This window comes from Vombatus ursinus, unplaced genomic scaffold, assembly GCF_900497805.2.
Source record: "Vombatus ursinus unplaced genomic scaffold, bare-nosed wombat genome assembly UNPS02014779.1, whole genome shotgun sequence".
Taxonomy (NCBI): domain Eukaryota; kingdom Metazoa; phylum Chordata; class Mammalia; order Diprotodontia; family Vombatidae; genus Vombatus; species Vombatus ursinus.
In genome coordinates, this window is record NW_020954557.1 from 41,846,909 (window position 1) to 41,870,514 (window position 23,606).

The 23,606-nt window shown below is 39.8% G+C and overlaps 1 protein-coding gene across 6 annotated transcripts in view; it reads left to right on the forward strand.

The window, feature by feature from the left end:
* Positions 1-23,606, forward strand: part of WIPF1 (WAS/WASL interacting protein family member 1) — a 170,572-nt gene that overhangs the window by 132,739 nt on the left and 14,227 nt on the right. For all 6 annotated transcript variants that reach the window (XM_027865774.1, XM_027865770.1, XM_027865772.1 and 3 more), the window contains 3 exons: positions 9,992-10,079; positions 14,925-15,054; positions 20,343-20,522. In XM_027865774.1, the coding sequence (XP_027721575.1) occupies positions 10,029-10,079; positions 14,925-15,054; positions 20,343-20,522 (361 nt within the window). In that variant the 5' untranslated portion in view covers positions 9,992-10,028. The remainder of the gene's footprint in view (positions 1-9,991; positions 10,080-14,924; positions 15,055-20,342; positions 20,523-23,606) is intronic.

Here is a 23,606-nt window from a genome sequence, read left to right on the forward strand (position 1 = left end):
GTGTGTGTGTGTGTGTGTGTGTGTGTGTGTGTGTGTGTGTGTGTGTGCGCGCATTTTGAAAGTCTTTTCACCCTTTCAGGAGTAAATTTGGTGATATTACCCTTATTGCTTTACAATCCAGCCTGTGAGAAGGAAAAAAAATATGATACATCAAGGCAAATCTTTAAGATTTACAGTAGCTTCTTAAATCCCTTCAAAAGAGAGTATTGAGCGCCCTCCCTTCTCAGCTCCACCCACCTACTGGTTTCCCTAGCTTGCTTCAAAGACTCAGCTTAAACCCTGCCTTCTGTAGGAGGCATGTTCCTGTGTCCCCTCCCTTCCTCCCCTTCACCATTGCCTTCCCTCTGAAATGACTTTCCTTCTACTCCTTATAGATAGATCTTGTATGCATAGAGTTATTTGCCTCTTATCTCTCTACTTAGAATGAGAGCACCTTTAAGGCAGGGTCTTTGTCGTTTCTGCCTTTCTTAGTATCCCCAACACTTAACACAATGTCTAAAACAAAGTAATCACTTAATTAAATGCTTGTTGACTAACTGATTGATGGAAATAATTATTGGAGAGATCTAGAATTCAATTGGTTACTTAAAATGGGCTTTTTGTGTATGTGTTCAGATCTGTAATTTCACTCATGTAAGGGACTCCAGGTGAAGAAATACCCTCTACCAGTATATATTTGCCACTGTTGTACCACTTATAGACCTAGGCACTTGAGAGGTGAAGTGACTTGTCCAAGGTCACATAGGCACTCGAGATGGGACATGAACCAGCTCTTCACTCCTTTCTATGTCAGCTCTCTATCCGATGCATTCACTGCCTCTCAAAATAGAATCATTTTCCCCATAATAACCCTCCCACAGTCAAGAATTTAAAGATGGATGTGTCTCTCAGCTATTACTCACTTTTATGCCTTAATAAATGGCTTTAATTTTCTCCAGAGCCTGTAGCTTTGCTCCTGCTAAGTGAAATACATATAGGAGGAGAAAGGAAGGTGGTGATAGCAGCACCAAAAAACCAGCATGAATTTTATTTCTTTTCTAGCTTCATGCTTTTGGAAGCTTTTCTGACAGTAGCATTGTGGGAATTTATGAAACCACATGGCTAAATTTAGTAACATTTTGGAGCCTTCACAGTGAGTTATTTGAAAAATGGCTTGTTCCCCCTACTGTTTACTTTATTTTGATGAAATCTCTTTAAAAATAACCCAGGAGGCTCACTAAATATAGAAGATTAAAAGTAATACAGTGCCATGGGGGTCAGAGGGGAGGAGGAGAGGGAACAATCTTGCAATTAAACTCTTTGTTTTAAATGGGTTAGAAGTGGGAAAGGGGGAAAAAAAGATGGAAAAACTGAGTAATTTTTTGTGAAAGGAGTCAGGCCGCATATGTTTACTGCAGAATTTCATAATAATCATAAGAGCTGAAATTTAACGTAGGGTGTTAAGCTCTACAAAATACTTTGCATATTATCCCATTTGAACCTCTGAACAACCCTGCAAGGTTGGTGCTATCATTGTCTCCATTTTCCAGATAAGGAAACTGAAGTTTTGAGAGATTAAATGACTTGCTCAGCATCACCCAGCTGGTAAGTGTCTGAGGCAGAATTTGACCTCAGGTCTTCCTGACTCCACTATTCTTAGGCTCATAGATTTAGGTTAAAAGGGACCTCAAAAGCCATCTACAGCAACCCATTCATTTTATAGATGAGGAAAATGAGTTCCAGTGAAGCTAAATTGCGTGCCCAAGGCCACAGAGATTATAAGTGGCAGAGTCCTAGGATTCAAACCCAACTCTTCTGACTCCAAATTCATCACTTATTTCATTGAACCATGCTACCTCTGTCCAGTAGACTGTACAGCTCTCACATGGAATTGAAAGCTAACCCTGATAAATGAGTCACCGGGTTCATCTGGTTCTCTACTGACAAAGTAAAGTGGTGTTCTTTCTCTTTTATCTTCCCTTTGGTTGACTTTAAAAAAAATTTTTTTAATTGATGTCTTTCTGTTTTTATATCACATTAATTTCCAAACATACCTCTCCTGTTCCCAACTCAGTAAGTCAAATAACAGTTAATTGCCTACTATTAAGGCAGCCGGTGGCTCAATAGATAAAACATAGGGCTTAGAGTCAGGAAGACCTGAGTTCAAATCCAGCCTCAGACACTTCCTAGGTGTGTGACCTTGCACAAATCACTTAAACTTTATTTGCCTAGGAGAATAGAGCATTGGGCCTGGAGTCAGGAAGACCTGAGTTCAAATTTGATCACAGACATTTAGTAGCTATGTGACCCTGAGCAAGTCACTTAACCTCTGTTTGCTTTAATCCCCTGGAGAAAGAAATTGCAAACTACTCCAGTATCTTTGCCAAGAAAACCCCATGGATAGTAAGTCATGAAGAGTTGGACATGACTGAACAACAAGACATGCCTACTATGTGCCAGACAGTGTGCTAAACTGCAGGTGACAAAGAAAGGCAAAAGACAGTCCATGTTACCATGGAGCTCACAGTCTAATGGTGGATAGAATATACAAACAACTATGTACAAACAAGATAAATACCAGATAGATTGGGAGTAGTCATAGAGGAGAGGCACTAAGACTAAGAACTGAGAAGCCTTCTCTTGTACCAGACTAAAAAAATGACTAAAAAAGTTTTTGTTTTTTTTTAAATGGTTCAGTAAAGCCAATCTGGTTGGCTTCTTAAATCTACCATTGTTCTCCTCGGTTTCTTGTACTGCTTCATCGCATAAATAATTGGAAGCTCCTAAGACCAGTCCCTCAATAGCCTCTTGGTTTTGTTTTGTTTTGTTTTTTAATCTCTATGGAAATGATCCTTTCTGCCATCAAAGAGTTAAAATATTATAAATGGCAGCTCAATGAGTGGGGATTTTTTTCGCCAGTATCACAATATAGAAACTACAGGCAGCTGTGAAAAGTCTGTGTTAAAGAAACAGGATGACTGTGGTTTTCTGTGAACATTAATTTTTCCTGTTGAGCATTTTTTACAGGAAGTTCAAGAACAAAGCCAATTTCATCTTAATTGCTTCTGATAGATTTCAGGTCTTAAAGCATCTTCAGCTTTGAAGATTAAACAAGTGAGGGGATTCCAATGAGATCCATTTCAGTGGTGGATTCTGCGCAGTAGTAACAGGAACAGTTAGGGGAAGGAATACAGACACTTGAGGTTTTTTTGGTTCAGGTTGGAGGCAGCCATTAAAATCTGCTTTCTTTTCTTTCTGCAGCGTAATTTCGTATTGGTTCATCATGAAGGTGTTCCATTTATAATAATTTAATGTTAATTTTAAACTATTTTTTAAAAAAAATAAGATTGTCAGTCTAGGAACATCAGATTTAGAGATAAAAGGAACTTTGGAAATTAACTATTGCAAGCCTTTCATTTTTTAAAATAAGTTTTTACTTTTTTTACATCACCATAATTTCCCTCAGCATCCCTCCACCTTCTCCTTCCAAAGAGACATCCTTTTAACAAATAGTATTTTTTGCTGCAAAAAAATAAAAAGACAAGGGAAAAAAAATCATCATAATTGATCCCACCTTCTACAGGAAACCTTTCCTGATCCCTAGTGCCTTCCCTCTGTTGATTACTTCTAATTTATCCTATATACAGCTTCTTTGCATTTAGTACAGTGCCTGGCACAAAATAGGTGCATAATAAATGTTTATTGACTGACCAACAAATAAAAAATATGTTCAAAGAGCAACACTTGTGAATCTCTCACCTCTGCCAAGGAAAAGGTGTGCTCAAGGTGGGATCAGGGTGGGGGAACGGTATCTTCTCATTTCTTTATTTTTGAAGTATACTTGTTCTTTATAATTTGGCAACATTTGATTTTTATTTACTTTTTGGTGTGTATCCATTTGCATTGTTGTAGTTATTCTGTATATTATTTTCAGGAAGATGAGTCTTCCTGACTCCAGCCCAGTGCTCTATCCACTGCATTATTTAGTTGCCCTTGGGGTATTATAGAATTATTTAATCCAGTGGATTTTATCCATCCATTTATACATTGCTGTGGCAATTTAACTTTCGAGAGCAGCTTAGACTTCCAGTTTCAGAGGAATAAGGACTCCAGACAGGTTATCAAGGTGGGGGCCCTGGACACAGGGAACATCATAGGGACCTCCTTACTGGAATTGGAGGACAAGGCAGAGATTGATCACAAGTCTCAGGGCAAAAGCCCAGCCACTTGAACCAGGGAAGAGGGTCGGCACGGTTGGCTCAGTGTTAAGCTCCTGAGCTGTATAGGTCCATGAATCATTGTGGATTCTGCCTCTTCATTTGATGAATCCTACGGCCTGAAATGGTACTAAGCCTGCAAATAGAAGTTAATTTACCCCACCTGTGGAGATAAGCGAGCCACAAAGGCAGGAACTAATCCTAAGAGATTTCCCATAAAGGACATTTAACTGGCTAGTTAAACCTCACTCCCTCCCTTAAAGGTCTCTAAACATTCAGTCCTTAAGTGACCTTAGGTCCTTTGGGTTTTCCCATTTTAACTTTGAGAAATAGCCAACATCTGAGTAATATTCCTCAAACCTCATGTTTATCAACCATTCCATTCTCTTAGTCAAGAACATACTTATGGGATGCTGAGATGAGAGTCTTCAGTTAGTCCTCCATTGCTTAGAGGCAGTATAGTGTAGCCAACAATATTGGGCCACCTTTGGCAAGAGAGCAGCTTCAGGTTAGAGATACACTGGGAAGCCCCATTACAATTTTTTCATCTCCATAAGGTTTAATTGGTTTACATAAGTATTGAATCATGACTTTAGCCATAGCAGCATTGTGCTCAAACCATCCCAGTTAAAATAAAATTGTAATTAAATTAAACCACAATTTTCTTTTTTGTGTATATGTGAATGACCCCGGGCAAGTCACTTAACCTGCTTTGGTTTCCTCATCTGTATAATGGAGATAATAATGACACCTACATCCCAGAGTTGTTGTGAGGATAAAATGAGATAATTTTTAAAAAGTGTTTTGCAAACCTTAAAGTGCTATGTAAATATTTGTTGTTGTTGTTGTTGTTGTTTTTAGAAGACATGGAAAAGACAAAGGTTTCATAGTCCATATAGTCCATAGTTCATAGTCCAATGAAGGACTACATCTGAATTTGTTCTTCCAAACGACTCTGTCCCACTTTGCTGTGTGGTTCCAGTGCTTCCTCTGGTCCTAGGTTCCAGAGTTCTTTTGCTACCAATCTTTCTCTCTCCTGAGCCTTCCCCCGACCCCTTCTTTCAGTGCTCCATCATTCCACTGCAAGGTTAGCATCATAACTGGTGTAGGCTCCCAGCAATCTAGATCAGTTCTTAACCTTTTTTTTTTTTTAGTCATGGTCTCCTTTGGCAGTATGGTGAAGCTTGTAGACCCCTTCTTTAAATAAAGTTATTAAATGCATAAAATACATAGGATTACAAAGGAAATAGATTGAAATAGAGGGTGTCCCAGAAGTCTTAATGTAGTTTTAAGCCCTTAGAACTTAAAGCTTCTTTTTTTCTGTGATTTCTCAATCTCTCTAATTCTTTTTTCTCTTTAAAAACTTAGAGCTTTAAACTGTGCTCAGACATTTGGGACGCCCTGTACATCTACCACTGGGTATGGGGGTTAACATGTCTGACATCCCTGTTGCTGGAAAGGTTTCGAATGGTAGATCACTTCAGTTGAAGTAGGGCTAATGCTGACCAGATATCCATATTATGTCTGCCATTAATCTGGTTCTCAAGAGTGGGCGTTCACTAGGCTGCCTAAGGAATGATGAACCAGACCAGGTCAGAAGCAAAACAGGTCAAAGCTTCTATGCCAATCAGTGGTGGAACTGAACCCTGAGTGGCAGCTACACTAGCCTGGACAAGATGGGGAAATTTAGTTATCAGAATATTTAAAATAACACCACAACCAGACTAAGAATCCCTGCTCTAGGGGTTTCTTTGTAACATGATGTATTTTATCCTATATAAGTGGAGCAGTTTTCAGCACATGCTTCTCTTCAAGTCCCTGCATAACTCAACCTTGTCTTCTGTATCTGCCCTTATTGATCCATATAAAGAAAGAACTCACTTCTTGTGCATGTCAAGATCACATAATGGGGAGGAGGGACAGAACTTATAAGCTCATCTTGGTAATTGCTATCTACATTTGTTTTAATGACAGATATGCTAAATGCTATTTTGTTTTCTATACCTTTATACTGATTAAGCATGGGATTTGAAACCTCCAATCTTCCCCCTACCCCCTTCCTTCTCGTTATTTTTAAGTGGTTCTTTCGACTCATCACCAGATCTTTGACTTCTTTGTCAACCAGGTACTCAAGGATTTAAATTGATTCTTTTTTTCTCTCTAATGTTCAATGTCCCAGTGATATCTTGAAAGGGGAATCAGTTGGTGTTATATTCGTGGGTCACCATTTCATCTGTGTTTAAAGCAGTAGGTGGGGAAGGGAATAAGCATTTATTAAAGGTAAGCACCTCACAAATATTTTCTTACTTGGTATTCACAAGAATCCTGTGAAGTAGATTATTACCCCCATTTTACAGTATACAGAGGAAAATGAGTCAGAAAGAAGTTAAGTTTGCCCAGGGTCACAAAGCTAGCAAGTGACAGATTTTCCTAACTCCAGGTCTGGTGCTCTCTCCACTGCACCACCTAGCTACCTCAGTTTATATCATGCTTTTTATAACTTCTTGAGCTTATTCAATATGTCTAATAAGATAGGCATGCATTTTCAAAAAAAATTATAAAATTAATTTTTTACATAAAGATAACATCACGGGGGTAGCTAGGTGGCGTAGTGGATAAAGCACCAGCCCTGAAGTCAGGAGGACCTGAGTTCAAATCCGGCCTTGGACCAAACACTTGACACTTACTAACTGTGTGACCCTGGGCAAGTAACTTAGCCCCAATTGCCTAAAAATATAAAAAAAAACTAAAAAAATAAAAATAGCATCACATTATTAATATAGCTTGCATTTGCATGGAATGCCATCATTTACAAAGAACTTTCATTTATATTATCTCACGATTCTCAATCTATTACCTTACAACTTGTGAGGTAGGCAGGTCAGCAATCATTAGCCCCACTTTATAGATGAAGAGCTGAAGACTCATAGAAGTTAAATTCTGATTTTCCCAAAGTCACAGAACTAGTAAATGGAGAAGCCATGACTGAAACCCAAATCTATTGACTTTCTTTACTTTTCAGTTATCTTTGTGCCAAAGCACTCTGGTATTCTGGTAGGAAACTTTGGTCTTATTTCCTATAATTAGACCTATTTTAACATAGAAATTAGCAATATAGTCTTAAGAGACCAATTCATGGTAGAGGAGAAATTGGAATATAAGAGGGGTTGTGTACCTAGATCTGAAATTGTTTTCTTTATCCTAGTACAGTGGTACCCCAGGGTGTTTCATTTCTCCAGGTGTATTACATAATTTTCTCTTGTTGTTGTTGTTTGTCCTTCATTCTCAAAGAGGACCATGACATCAGGAAGATGATGCCATGACTTGCAAGTGAATTGGATTTAAGTGAAGCAGGGCTATGCAGTTAATAGCCTCAGTCTCTCCTCTGGAGCCATCTGGATCTGGTGGCAAGATATAAAGACTGCAAGTTTTTCTGAGTAGAATACTGGACCCAAAGTCAGGAAGACATCTAGTAAAAATCTAGCCTCTGGTGCTTACTAGTTTGTATGACTATAGTCAAATTGCTAAATCTGCCCTGGTTTCCTCATCTGTAAAATGAGGATAATAATTGATAATCTGTAGCACTTATCTCACAGGGTTTTTGTGAGGATCGAATACAATAATATATGTAAAGCACTTTGCAACCTTAGAGTGCTCAATAAATGTAAGTCATGATGATGATGATATTTTTCTTAAGTATAGTTGAAGCTACTAATCTGCTATCTCTCGGATGATATACTGCACTGAAGTTTTATTTATTTTTCCAGTATGAATATATCCCCAACACAAACTTAACAGAATTCTAAACATAACAAATTCAACTCTAAGCAACAACATTCTCCCCCACCTACAACTTCATAGTATGTAAGAAGCTGAATCGTCATTTTGTTCATTCAAGTTGCCCCTGCTGCTGTCACCAAGTTTAGTGCCCATCCTTCTATGTTACTGGTAATAATGGACAATGATGTGCATCATGCCAGGTAGAACACACATCATTTGATATGCTAGCATCCTCTAATGAAAGCAACAATAATCAGTTCATAAATATTTTGAAAAATAAACACATCAGAGACATAATCCAATTTGCTGACCGTTGTAAGGTATCAGCTAGTTGTCAGAGGACTTCAGGTCTTGACAGTCATAGATTGGGTTCCTGAATAAAGATTGGACATTTCCATCCTTAGCTTTGAGTTCAGCTTCTCTCCTCCTGTCCAAGGAAATCATTATTAACTTCAAAGGTTATTGTCAAGCCAAGACCTGGGAAAGAGGTCAACAAGTCTTAGAAAAGAGAAAAAAAATTTAAGCCATTTAAAAAATTGCCTTCAGTAAAGAGTTAAAAGTGTCTTAAAGGTAATCAGGTAAAAAGCTTAGACAAATTGCTGAAGAAGGGATTATTGTTTGTATAGTGGATACAATAGATGAGGGAGAATGGGTCAGGCAGTTGTATTGCTGCCATTTCTGTCTATTGCATTCTTTTTATTTTCAGTGTTTTTATTCTGTCCTCTTTTGAGTTTAACCTAATGGTGCTATTAATTTGGGGAGTACTGTGCATGTTTTATTCAGAAACTGATCTTTTTCCTTTAAATATAGATATATATTATTAGCTGTGTTCTCACATTCGGTTTTTTATTTTTGTTTTTATTTGATTTTAATATAGGTGTAGCCAATATAGATTGTCCCAACCAATGTCATTTTTTTTTTCAATTTAGAGACTTTGTTTCTCCATCTTACCCCAGGCTGGAGGTGCAGGAGCTATTCATGGTTCGATCCCACTACTGATTAGCATGGGAGCTTTTGACCTGCTCCATTTCTTCCCTGTTCCAGTTCACCCCTTCTTGGACGATTGTCCAAGTGTGATACTCCCTCTGTCCCTCCCCCCCTCTCCCAGATTCTCACCATATTGATGCCACACTTAGCATACTCACTCAGTCAGTGTCACCTGCTATAACTCAACTCCTGAGCTCAAGAGATCCATCACGCTCAACCTCACAGACTTACAATATAATAATAACTGGACATCATTTCTCAAAAATATCATGAATACTTTATAACCAAACCTGACAATAACATGTGAAACTATATCGGGGTGTTGCTTGGCCTGAGATGCAAATTCAATGGATTATATACCTATGACACTTTGTCCCCTATAACATTGTCTGGCCTAATAGGTAACCAAATTAACAGTGTTTTTAAGATTATGCATATATATTCAGTGCTTGAATTTCTTCCCAGGACAAATGCATTTCTGATTTTACAATGAAAACTAGTGGGAGAAAGGAGGTTTGCTTGACAGAAAAGCTGCCATTCAGCAACCTTTCACTAGAATGTATCTCCTTCAGTAAACAAAGGGTACCAGCAATGGTTGTGGATTTGTGGCAGTCTTTCACTGAGGCCCTGCTCTGGCCAATGGAACTCCTTTGTGACAAGAGCTCGGGTGTGGCCGTGGAACAAGGCAAAACTCTGGTGGTTTCATAATAAAATTCTTGCATATGGGCCAAGGGCCCAGGTTCTTTTCCATTCCGCTGTGATTCTACTTGAAAGCTAGTGGCACTAAGTGTCTAAGGAACTGGATGAAGGCTGTAGTCTTATCACACAAATGAATTGAAATCCCACTGTTGATGGGGTTTTGGTTTATTTAGCAATTTAAAGTTAATTTAGACTTTTTAAAAGGTTGGTCAATTTAGACTTCAACTTTGATTTTGGGGAGTGGAGGTAAAAGAGGAAAGAAAGTTTAGGATAAAATGTCACAAAAGAGCCTAATGTTTTTTCTCCACCCCCCCCCCCCCTGCCCCCAGGTTTAAGAGTGAAAATATTGAAGCTTAATTGTCCAAGATGCCTGTTCCTCCCCCTCCAGCACCTCCACCCCCACCAACATTTGCCCTGGTGAGTGTCTCAATGTCTAAGTAGAAAAAGACAAGTGTGTATTTGTTTTAGGCATATTTGCTCTTCTGACTTAAATAAGAAATGATCAGATTGACCCAGGTGCACAATGTAAGCAAACCCCCAAACCAAGCTGGCACAAATAACATTAAACTTTTTTTAAAGTGTCCGTTTGTTTCAAGTTTTTCTGTAAATGTTTTAAGTCTTACATATGGTCTGATTAGATCTCACTCTGTCCTTGTCAGCCATATCACTAAAATAAAGATTCCAGAGGACACAGTGTTCCAAGGGCTGACTCCTCTGGTCATTCACTGATACACTTTGTCCAGTTCTGATTGGTAGTGGGAGATAGACAGATGAACTCTCCACTCATCGTGAGGTCTGTCCCCTACTCTTGACCTACTTCCTTCCAGAAATTAGTTCAGTTCTGGTTGAACTCAATGGCAATGGGTCAGTCCTGACTGGGACTTACCTTTCACTAACTTTTGTCTCAGACTGCCTTCAATTCAGTTTAATTCAGTAACCATTTATTAAGTGGCAAAATGTTGGAAATACAAAGACAGAAAAGTTCCCTTTCCGTAGGTGGCACAGTGGATAGCGCACCAGCCCTGGAGTCAGGAGGACCCGAGTTCAAATCTGGCCTCAGACACTTACTAACTGTGTGATTTTGGGCAAGCCACTTAACCCTGATTGACTTAAACACACACACACACACACACACACACACACACAAAAAGTTCCCTATCTTCAAGGGGCTTACATTCTACTTACCTGCTGCTACATAACATTCTTCTAATCTACCAAGTCCATTACAGTCTTAAACTCATTGGATCATAGATTTAGAGCTGGGAAATATTTCAGAGGCCATCTGATCCAGCCCCTCATTTTACAGATTCAGTTCCTCAAGGGAAACTGAGACCCATGGGAGCTTAAATCACTTTCCCAAGGTCACACAGCTAGTAATTGTCAGAGATAGGGTTTACACCCAGTTCCTCTGACTCCAGAGCGAAAGCCTGTCTACATTTTCCCCTTTAATTCTGTCCCTCATCTCAAATTTATCCACAAGTCAGAGTCAAAGGATTTGGAGCTAAAAGGTACCTTATAGACAAGGTGATCTTCCAGGCCCTCCTGGTCCAGGTTACTACATTCATTTCACAAAGGAAACTAACTCATTTGTGCTGGAATCATGCCTAGTTAAATAGCAGAACTAGAACCAGAACCCAAGTCATGTGAATGTTATTCTTACCAATATACATTATCTCCACATTAGATCAATTCTCCCTCTGAGTGCCTCTAAGATTCAGCTTTCTTTTCCAGTTTCCTTGCCACTATCCATATTACCTGACTTTCTAGAGTAAATCAATAGTTAAGAAGCTGGCTTTTGTTCTAGTTCTAATCCATTCTACACATTGCCAATAGATTAATATCCCTAGAATACTGATTTTATCATGACATTTCCTGGCTCAAGAATCTACCATTGCTTCCTATCACCTATTATATCAAGTCCAAGCTCATCCTAGCATTCAAGGCTCCTCAATTAATGGGCCCCACTTTACACATATAGGCTCATCTGCTAACCCTCACCAACATAGTCCACTTCTCCTTCAATAAGGCTAGCCTCCAATTTTCAATACGTACCTTAGTCAATCTCATTAACTTGCCTTTTCTCATTCTAGCCTGGCCTGGTCCCAGTTACCCATGGTTCAAAGAAGCTCTTGAGTTTAAAGTAGTACCAAGGCCAGCCTAGGCTACCTACAGTTCAGGTCATTCCCTAAGATACATTCATACCTCCAAGTTGGCTCTGGCTACAACTAGGGACTCTGAAGATGCAGGTGAATAAGGTGACCTTATAAAATACAACCAGATGGTCTACATTTCAGCTTCACGCCCATCAAAATATATGCTATTAATAAATTTATCCGTTGTTTTGTTGGCCATATTTTATTGCTTTCCTTCTCTGCTTTCTTTTTTTTTTAACTTTTCCCCTCTTTGTCAAGTTATTCATTCAGCAAAAGTTATTCATTTGCTAAGCCAGAACTCTTACTTTTCCACTTTCCAGAGAAACTTTTTAGCCAATTCCATCTTTCCTCTCTTATGTAATAAGTAGAAATAGAGAGACAGTGTCATATATTGGGATACACACTGGGCTTGAAATCAGAATTCCAGTTCTGATACTGACTGAATATGGATGACCCACTAAACCTCAGTTTCCTCATTTGTTCCCTCAAACAGGGATCTCATATTTAAACTGTCTGCCTCAGGGTTGTTGTGAGGAGATCACTTTGTAAAGTGCTATCTAAATGTAAGGCATTAATACCTTACACTCACATAGTACTTGTGAACATAGACTGTTCACAAAGTACTTTCACTTATATTGTCTTATGGAAAACTGAGAACCAAGTGAAATGACTTACCTAAGGTCACATAACTAATACGTAGCAAAATTAGGGGTAGAACCTAGGCCTTATAATTGATAACCAAGTGCTCCTTCCACTCTATCACCTGTCCTTTATGGCCATACTTATTTCCTTTTTGGTTCCATTCTTCTTTAATAGATTGGAGCCAACCTTGCCCTTCCCATCCTAAGGTTGCCTTTACCCATTGTGGAAACAGGAATCGATTTACTCTAATAGTATCTATAATTTGACTACTTAAGAATACATGTACAATTCAATTAAGCTTGGGATACTAGATCCAGTAAGACCTTAGAGATATTAGTTCTGTGTCTTCCCCCTGCAAATTACTTTGTACACATTTTGTCTTTAATTTTCTGTGTACATGTGATTTCTCTTCTCCCTACCCACCACCACCACTATAGAATGTAAGTTCTTTAAGGGTGGGTGCCATTTTGTTTTTTGTCTCTGTATCCCCAATGCCTAGCATAGTGCCCAGTGCAACATGGTTATTTAATAGACACTTGTCGAACAATTGAAAATCAAGTAGCACCTCCTTATTATTCATGTGGTAAAACTGAGTCTTAGTGAAGGGATTTGCCCACCATCATATAGATAGAATCTGTATTATAATACAGATTTCCTAATTCCTAGCTCAACGTTTTTTCCACTATACAAAGGAATGAAGTCATTATGTAATCTAGTAGTAAGCTAGCTACTAAATTGAGTTCAAATGTGACCTCAGACACTTACTGGCTGTGTGACTTGGACAAGTCCTTAACTATGTTTACCTCAGTTTCCTCATTTATAAAATGAACAGGAGAAGGAACCATTCCAGCATCTTTGCCAGGAAAACTTTCCCGAATGGGATCACAAGAAGTTGGCCATAACTGAAGAACAACAACATACATTATTACCGAGTTGAGAGCAGAGCCCTGAAGAAAAGAGATATAGGAGATGAAAGGAGGGATTGGGCTAGCCCTACCTAGCCTATCTTTCTAGTAAACACACCCAAGAGAGACCCTCATAGTTATTAAATTTGCAAGGACTACCTCCTGGGTCCCTACATTATTATATCTAAGATCTAGCACTTCAAGAATTGCCCCAGGGCCAGTCTGGAATGGCCAGACTAGGTAGTAACAATAATAATAAAAATCATTTCTATATTATTTTAAAATTTTCCAATAATTTTATGTTAGCTGATTTCATCCTCACTACAAATCTGGAAGGTAGGTGCTATTGTTATCCCCATTTTGTAAAGGAAACTGAAGCTAAGAGAATCTACATGACTTGCCCAAGGTCACATAGCTAGTAAGCATCTGAGGCAGGATTCAAACTCAGGTCTTTCTGACTCTTAAGGCTAGCATGCTAGCCACTGTGCCACCTTGCTGCCTAAGTAATCCTTAGACCAGACTTTAATGCTACATATAATTTTTTTTTCCATATGTAATTGGTAAACTAAACTCCTTGCCTACTAGACAGAAAAATCCATGAGGAGAGGGGCCATTTTTTATTTAATCCTTCCATCTCCTCCAGTAACCATGAGACCTGGTGACAACAGGCTGTTTGCCTATACATTAAAACCAGCTTAGCTAAATTCAAAAGAGCTGAGGACCAGTTTGGCCACAGGGTGATGACTTTTCCAAGCCTCTCGACTCTCAGAAACCATCTAGGGAGTTATATTGGGGTCGTGAACTGCACCAGTGGAGGGAATACACTGATGAAATCCTGGAAGTCCTGGAGTCAGTCAATAAGTGTTTATAAAGCTATGTGCCTGAAGCATCACAGCTTCCCAACAACTACCACAGTGCAGGTGTTTTTCACCTGGACTGGCAGCTGTTCTACAGCTGTTCTACAGCTTCTATCTTTGAAAATTGCCTAGGACCCTGAGAGGTTAAGTCATTTCCCCAAAGTCAGACAGCCAGTATGGGTCAAAGATAAAACCCAGACGTATGTTATCTAGTCTCCCAGACAGCTCCTCATTCACCAGGACATTGTGCCTCTCGCTGAGCACGTTGCAAGTACTTAATACGTGCTTATTGAAGTGGATGGATAGATGAAGCAGTTCCTGAATCTGTCCTTTGGAGGTCAAACCCTGGATACCACCTGCAAAGGCCTCTCTGCCCCAATATTAAAATTCCCTTCTGTCCCTGGTCGGCCAAGCCAGTGTATCCATTACAATCCAACAGACAATGGCATCAGAGTCTTCTATCAAGAGCAACTTTCCTGCATTAAAATGAATGTTATTTATTGCTACATCTGCCCCCAGATTATCTCCATCTTTAAAAAAAAAAAAAGCCACATTTGTATCATTGTCAAACTTCCCCAAGATTTATAACCTGTTGCCAAGCTTCTTAATTAGGAGTTTCCTCTGCCGAGGCTGCCCCCACTGAATGTTGCAGTTCATGGTCTTCATCTTCCTGATAAATAACAAGTTTGCACGGTTACTTTTCAGGCAAACACAGAGAAGCCTTCCTTGAACAAATCAGAACAGGCTGGAAGAAATGCTCTCCTTTCTGACATTAGCAAAGGGAAAAAACTCAAGAAAACAGTCACCAATGACCGAAGTGCACCAATATTGGACAGTAAGTACCCCCCAAAAAATTATTTTTAAGGCGTGATGGTTTATGACCTAACAATCAAATCCAAACAATTCTGCTAATGCCAGCTGCAATGCTGGCAGATAGAGATACTCTATTACTCATTGGGTGCCAGGGTCCTCGTGGCTTTCTTCCCGGAATGCTGCAGGAAGCTGTCATAATCATTCTTTGTTCCGGGCACACAGGGGCTCCTTTCTGAGGCGCTCAAAGTACTTTCTAAATCTTAACTCATTGCTCTTCATTCCCTGCCAGGTCAGGAGCACGGAGTCATATTCTTTTTTAGAGATTGAGATGATAGAACTTATGGTGTACTGATTGTTTTATCCAGTGTAAAATCTATAAACCAGCCAGAAAAATTTGACATTTTGTCTCTCCCACACTGTTGTAATTACAAGGCACTGCTACTTAGTAGCATGAGAAAATACCCTCAGATGGAATCTAGTTCTAATGCGTGACTGGGCTTCAGGACTGTCAGCCCACAACACTAGACCTGTCCTCTCTACCAGTCAGATAAATTGGAAATATATCCTGTCTATATGGAAATATAACCTCTCTAGACTCCAGTTAGCCTGAGGTTGACCTTCCTAAGGCATCCTTGAAAGCTTTGTGGGCATATGACTGACTGAAGTGGGCAAGAAACTAGGAGTAGGAGGAGAATTTGTGGAAGTCTTGCCTGTCAGGTGGGTAAGAAGGTGGAAATGTCAGCATTACAGGGAGAGCACTGGTTAAAAGGCAGAGGAGTTGAAGCGAGAAGAAAAAGGAGAAGAGGAAATTGATGGAGATCTCTAACTACTGCTCCTTGGCTAAGCAAAAGTTATTGAGCAATAGCGTATCTCCCACCCCTCAAAGGGGAAGTACAGGGTTTTTGACTTTTGATTTGAAACCATCTAAGCTCCAAATCCAAATGTCTACAACATAGATCTTGTAGTGTAAACCTTCAATCCTCCTGAGAAAATGTCAGTCAGTTAGGGTCTGCTGATTTTCTTCCCTCCCTCTAGAACGAGTTCTTAACCTGATGTTCATAACCTTGGGGTTTTTTTTTTAATATTTTAGTAACTATTTCAATGTGATTGGTTTCCTTTGTAATCTTGCATATTTTATTTTATGCATTTATAAACACTCAGAGAAAGGGTCCATAGGTTTCACCTGATTGCCAAGGAGGTCTAATATGGCACACAAAAAGCTAAGAACCCTTGCTCTAGAATAATAGAATGATTTACTCATAGAATGTTGGAACTGGGGGCATACTTGGAGATTTCCTGATCCAGCCCCCTGATTTTATAAAAAAAAGGGGGGGGGGGCCAGGAACAGATTTCTTTAATGTAGGATGGTGGTTGTTGTTGTTGTCATTTTTTTCAGTTGTGTCTGACTTTTCATAATCCCATTTGGGGTTTTCTTGGCAAAGATACTGGAGTGATTTGCCATTCCTTCTCCATGTCATTTTACAGAAGAGGAAACTGAGGCAAACAGGGTTAAGTGACTTGCCCAGGGTCACACAGCTAATAAGTGTCTGAGGCCAGATTTGAACTCAGGAAGATGAGTCTTCCTGACTGCAGGCCTGGCATTCTATCTACTTTGCCACGTAACTGTTTCTTACATAGGGTTACACAGATGGCTGACGGCAGAGGTAAGATTAACACCCAACATGCCTGAATCCCAATCCAATGTTTTACCCATTGTATCATGTTAATTCTTTGCCTACGCGTGCTATTCCATATAGGAGGATTCAAAATACCAAGGGGCCAGAGGCTAAGACATTTCTAGAAGATCTTTGCCCATAAAGGAAGGGTTCTCTGAGTATATTAGCAACAACAACAACCCACCTAACATTTATATGCTTAAAGGTTGCAAAGCACTTTACATGTATTACGTTATTTGATAGGCACAATAATCCTATGAAGTAAGAACTATCCTTATCCCCATTTTATCATGAGGAATCTAAGGCCCACAGAGGTTAAGTGACCTGCCTGGGATCAAATAGCTTGAACTCAGGACTCCCCGTCTCCAAGTTCAGCACTCTCTTCACTCAGAATGAAACCATGATGCTAGGCCCAATAGACTCAGATTTCTTTGACTCCCTCCAAGGGGAAGGAAACGAAAAACTTTAACATAGTACTCATTACCTACAGATGATCAGAAATCAAGTTTATCCTGTAAAGCCATATAGTTAATGGTGCTAATGGTCATAACATCATGGAAAATTAGTTAATTCTTTGAAAACCAAGGAGAATATATTATTGGAAATTTCAAATGCACGTTAAGCATATCTGACACTGCATATAGTATGCTTTCACTGTCAGGCAGCTCGTTAACTTGTATGTTCTGGGATGTTTGCTAATATGTCACATAGTCTTGCAAGTAGAAGGAATATATTGTTGCCAGATTTAGGGGTTGAACAAAACTCAGTTCCTCATTTTCCTAGAACCTCATTCTGACAGCTGTCTGAATGACAGCAACAGTGACCTATAGGATTTCAAGGAGGGAAATTGATAAACTACTTTTGATTAAGATGATGGGCTAAGATGCAGTTCTAATACAAGGACTAGGTTAAGCTGCTGGAGAGGAGATGCAAATTTGCACACATGTTGAGGGAGTCCCAAACTGGGTCAAATTCTAAATCCATCACTAATGAATCTCGGAACCCTCCCTAAAAATAATACAAGAATCATAAAAAGTTAGGAGGGGAAAAGCTTATAGAGATACCTTAGTCCAACTTCCTCATTTTCAGATAAAGAAACTGAGGCCCAGAGAGATGTGGCTTACTAAAGGTCATATACCTGGTAAATGGGAGAGCTGGGCCCCAAGTGCAGCTCTCTCCCCATGGCAACAGGCAGCCTCCTTGCTGCCCCACTACCAGCTTACTTCTGGTAGTATTACCTGTTAGCATATGGTAGTTTGATTTTATTGTTTTGGGGTTGTTTGGTTTGGGAGTAGGGGGTGAGGGGGAAGGGCAGAGGTCCACACCTGTGATTACATCAGTAGAAGAACTTCTTGTGTATTCCATTAATGCAGGTCAGCATCTCATTTGTAACTTTAAAGTCTTAGAGAACTGACTGATGGTCACTGACAGGTCAAGTGACTTGTCCCCTGTCAAGTAGCAATTATGTATCAGACACAAGACTTGAACTTTGGTCCTTCCTGATTACAAGGCCAGCCCATTATCTACTACACCGCACTATGTCTTACATAAGGATGCCCACTTCTTAGGAATGTTTAAAATGTGTTCCATGTCCTATTGGAACAAGACCTTATCAAATAAGTATTCTTGTACTCCATGTTCATAAATGGGCAGGTAGGTATTCACTTGTCTGTTTGGAATTACATAGGCTTTGCAAACAATGATGCTTGAAAGCCTGTTTTGAATCATAGAATCTAGAACTTGGGGAGGGTGAGGGGTAAAAGAGATCTAATTTGTGAGTGTACCATCATCATGCTCAGCTTTGAAATGTTAGTCCTGACTTAATTAGTAGCTTTTAAATTCAGCTAATAAATTGGTGGTGGTGACTTTACAAAACTATTTACTGTATAGGAACTTTTTGTGGTGGTTAAAAAAAACAACAACTGGAAATTAAGGAGATGCCTTAGCATCAGTTGGGGAATGGCTAAATAAATTATAGTATTCGAATGTGATAGAATAATAATTATAATAATAGCTATCACTGATGTAGAACTTTAAGGTTTGCAAAGCACTTTATAAATATGATCTCTTTTGATTCTCATAACAACTCTGGGAGGTGGTGCCTGATTGAACTTTGGTCCTTCCTAATTACTGAGGGAGACAGCAGTTACGTGATTTGCCTAAGGTCACATAGCTAGTAAGTGTCTGAGGGTGGACCTGAACTGAGGTCTTCCTAACTCCAGGTCCAGCACTCTCTCCACTGTGCCACCTTGCCACCTAATTCTATTAACAGGAAGGGCCCCATGAATTATAAAGCTACACTAATAATAGCTTTTTGTTTTGATTTTATACTAGGCCAGCTAAATTCACAAATGCTCACAATCAGAGGTTTGACTCCCAGTGATTTTTTTTTTCTTCCAGCCATAGCATCTTATGAAAAGCTGTCTGCTAAGGTGTGGAGGGCTAGTAGTCCCCATTGGTGGAGGGAATGCCCACAAAGATTAAATCACAGATTCTTGAAATATTTAAGGACAAGTAAGATAATATCCCTACTGGGAATGAAGACTAAACACAAGAATAGAATTTTCTTTTGCAGATTAGTGAACTTAATTTTGGCTAATTTGGGGGGAGGGGAAGCTGAGGAGACAATTTAAGTTTTCTGCATGTTTTTCTCCTTCCATGAACCACATTTCTCAGAACACAGGGACTCAGGCAGCATGTCACTATGGAAGGAACTCTGGATTTAGAGTCTGAGGACCTGGGCTTTTCCATTTCCTATCTTGGTGGCCTTAGACGAAATGAAAGGGATATGTAAAGTGCTTTGCAAATCTTAAAGGTATAGATAAATACCAGCTATTGTCACTTAACCTCTTCTGGCCTCAGTTTCCTCCTCTGTAAAATGAGGGAGTTGAACGAGATGACTTCTGAGACTCCTTCTAACTCTAAATTCATGATCCGATAATCCTATGAAACTAGCATGCATTATTTAGAAAGAAATAACCTCCTGAGTGCAAGCTTTGCAATCCCGGCGATGAAGCGATGACAAACACCACAATGTGAACTTTGTTTCCCCAGCACAAGTAGCTTGCTTCCCAGCACACTGAGAGGCAGGCAGACACCAGCCAGAGAAGATTTCACAGAATCCCAGATCCGGCGTCTTTTGGTTGGGGAAAGAGAAAGGAAGAGGGGAGTCAGTGCATATTAGGGACAAGTGGATCACCCACTCTTTGTTTCTACTCTGTACTCCTTTGTTATCACTACGGAAATTCCTGCATTTTTTCACAGCTGGTATGGAGGGAAGAGAGATGTGGTATTTGAGGTGGGGAGGAGGTAAAGATCTGGGCTTTATCATTAAGGCCCTTCAGAGAAAAGCCACAAAATATAGAGAAAAATACTGTAGTGAAGAAGAATCCAAAGAGTACTCCTCATCCTGTTTTCCAGGTAGATTCTTGTTTTATTGTTTTATTATATGTGTGTATGTGTGTGTGTGTGTGTGTGTGTGTGTAAACATATATACATACATATATGTATGTGTATATATCTTTGTATAGTCATTATTGTTTTCTGCAATTCTAGGGCTTGATGAAAGAGTAAATATGAAATAACATTCATGCCTTCTGTTTGCACTAAAGATTTCATTTTCCTCTCTCTACAGAACCTAAAGGATCCGGTGGTGGAGGCAGCAGCTTTGGAGGAGGCAGCGGTGGTGGTGGATTTGGTGGAGGTGGTGGTGGTGCTACTGGAGGTGGTTTCGGAGGGAGTGGTCCACCTGGTTTAGGCGGATTATTCCAGGCAGGAATGCCAAAGCTGAGATCTACGGCCAACCGAGATAATGGTAATGACATGAACAAACCTTTCTTCCTTATTTACTAGGTTGATGTGTCTCCCGACTGCTGTCATATTTCATAGGATCATAGTTTGAAGGGACCTTGGAGGCCATCTTATCCAATCCCTTCATTTTAGAGATGAGGAAACTGAGATGATTTAGGTGAGAGAGTTTAAGTGACTTTTCCAGTTCACAAAGATAGTAGCAGGGGTAAGATTTGCACCCTCTGACCCTAACTCCAGTACCCTTTCCATTGTCTCATGCTCTTTAAGAATTATTTTAAATTAAAGCTATTTTCGATAGGAACATAATATAAAATATAACATCATTTTCTCTAGCAATATCAGACCGTGGTAACGTATGGAGTAGTCCTATACTTTAGGGGGACACTTTTCCAGGGCAAGCTGGCTTGGGAGAAAGAACAATATCTATGGCCCTCTGTTCATGGACCTCTGCCTAGTGGCTTGGCATCCTGAGAATGTGCGCTGTCTACTTTTTGCAAATTGTCTGACTCTGTTCTCCAGTCCAAAATCAATCTATAGCACTTAGATAATAACCATCAAATGTGGGAATAATTTTCTTGAAGTCACAGGGGATTTGCAAACCCCTAACACCCTCCTAGAATAGAGTTGGGTCCATGGGAGGCATTCATGATGATGATAATAGAATTTCAATCCCATTGATTCTGAAAATATGCTAATGGGACCCTCCAAAGCAGCAGTCAAGCCACAAAGCATCTGCTCTGAGTTGATAATAGTACAGTAAAAACTTAAAACATCTCCCCTGCCTCTATTAGTTGTGCTCAAATGAAAACAGTTGCCTGCTCTGTGAGATTATCTCCTTTCTATACAGAGACATAAGAAACCACCTTAGAAAATACTCCCTACTTGGTTGGGGAGGGGAGCAGGAGGAATAAATTCTAATTTCTTACCCAACCTGCTTCAGTATCTTTTGTTATTGTTGTGTCTGAGTCTTTGTGACCCCATTCGGGGTCACAGAGATACTGTAGTGGTTTGCCATTTCCTTCTCTGGTTCATTTTACCAATGAGGAAACTAAGGCAAACAGGGTTAAGTGACTTGCCCAGGGTCACACAGCTAGTAAGTGTCTGAGTTCAGATTTAAACTTAGATCTTCCTGACTACAAGCCCTGTGCTCTATCCCCTTTGCCACTTTGCTACAGTATCCTGTAAGAAATGTTAAAATGCCCTTTGAAAAGATGTAAAATGCATTCGAGCACACACACACACACACACACTTATTTGACAAATTGTTAAATGGTTCTACTGCTTCCTTCTAATTCAGCAGAATGTATCGAGACCCAGAGACTTAATAATATGAAAATGCCTGTCATAACCAGGCCTAACCATATCCCTTGACAGGTTTTCTCTTAGTTGGAAAAGTGTGGCCAATATATTCTGGTACACCAGGCTCAGCAGAGGGTCCTCCTCTGGCCAATGCAAACTCTCATACCAGAATTATTACTCTGGCAGATTTGAGCCAGTTCACTTTTAACATTTCATATCCTCCCTCCTCTAATTTTTGCCATTTTACTCAAGCATTCCTCCACCTGAGTTGACCAACCCTCTGGCTTGTAATCCTGTGCAAGATAATAATAGCACCTAAGTCCCAGGGTTATTAAGAAAATCAAATGAAATAACTGAAGCAAAGCACCCCAGAAACTTTTAATGGCATATAAATTTTTGACTGCTACTTGGATCTTCTTGACTTCCATTTTCTCAGATATTCAACTTTTTTCCCTATGTATTCATGATTACTAATCTAGGACAGTTGACCTGGGACCCAGCAGGCCCTTCTCAGTCCTGGCTCTGAATACTTTAATCCTTTACTTATTGCTATCTTGTGTGTGGTAAGACCTGCTGGTCAAAAGCAGTGTTTTTCAAATTATAAAACTCAATTTCCAAGATTATTATGAGCTTTCCTGTACTTTTAAAAAAAAATTTTTTTCAGGCAATTGGGGTTAAGCGACTTGCCCAGGGTCACACAGTTAGAAAGTGTCAAGTGTTTGGTCTGAGGCCGAATTTAAACTCAGGTCCTCCTAACTTCAGGGCCGGTGCTCTATCCACTGCACCACCAATTTTTTAACATTTTTATTTAAAGTTTTGCATTCCGAATTCTATCCTTCCCTCCCTCCCTTCTTCCCTCCCTGATACATGTACAATTATGTAAAACATTTCCATATTAGTCACATTATTATAAGTTCTAAAGAGATGAATATTGTTCAGTCTTGTCTGATTCTTCATGACCCCATTTGGGGTTTTCTTGATGAAGATACTGGTGTGTTCTGCCATTTCCTTCTCCAGCTCATTTTACAGATGAGGCAAGTGAGGCATGCAGGGTTAAGTGACTTGCCCAGGGTCACACAGCTATGAAAGTGTGAGGCCAGATTTGAACTCAGGAAGATGAGTCTTTCTGACTCCAGGCCCAGCACTCTATGCACCACCTACCTGCCCTAAGGAGATGAATATGCTGGGCTTGAAATAAGTTTTTTTTTTTCAGCTTAGTTATCTCATGTGGTTGGTCATAGATTTAGAGCTGGAAGGGACTTTAGAATTCATTCAGTCCACCTACTCACCACACCCACCACTACCACCACCATTTAGCAGATGAGAAAACTAGGGTCCAGAGAGGTTGACAGTCAGGATTACATGGATAGTAAGTGGCAGAGGCAGAGTTCCAACCATGGTCCTCTGAGTCCAAATCTGTGGATGCTTCCAGCGCCGTCTGCCGGCAGCCCCATCAATGTCATGTTAACTATGTAATAAGGCTGTCCTGGTCTACCACGTCGGAAGTGAAAATATCCATCAGAAAAGAATTCAGTTGTCCATGTCACTCAGTGCTGCTAAAAAGCACTTCTTTTAATTCCAGCTGCCTTTTTTTTTAAACCCGATTTTTGTTTGCCAGACTTTTCTCTGCCAGCCTTTGCTGACCTCCATTTTTCCTTGTGGGGAGACACAAGTTTATTTATCATATTTTGTCACCTACTTGTAGAAGGGTTCTTTTGCATCCAGTGAGAAGACCTACTAAACAGGGTATGAAAGTAGGAAGACCATTTTTTCAAACCTTATGACAGGA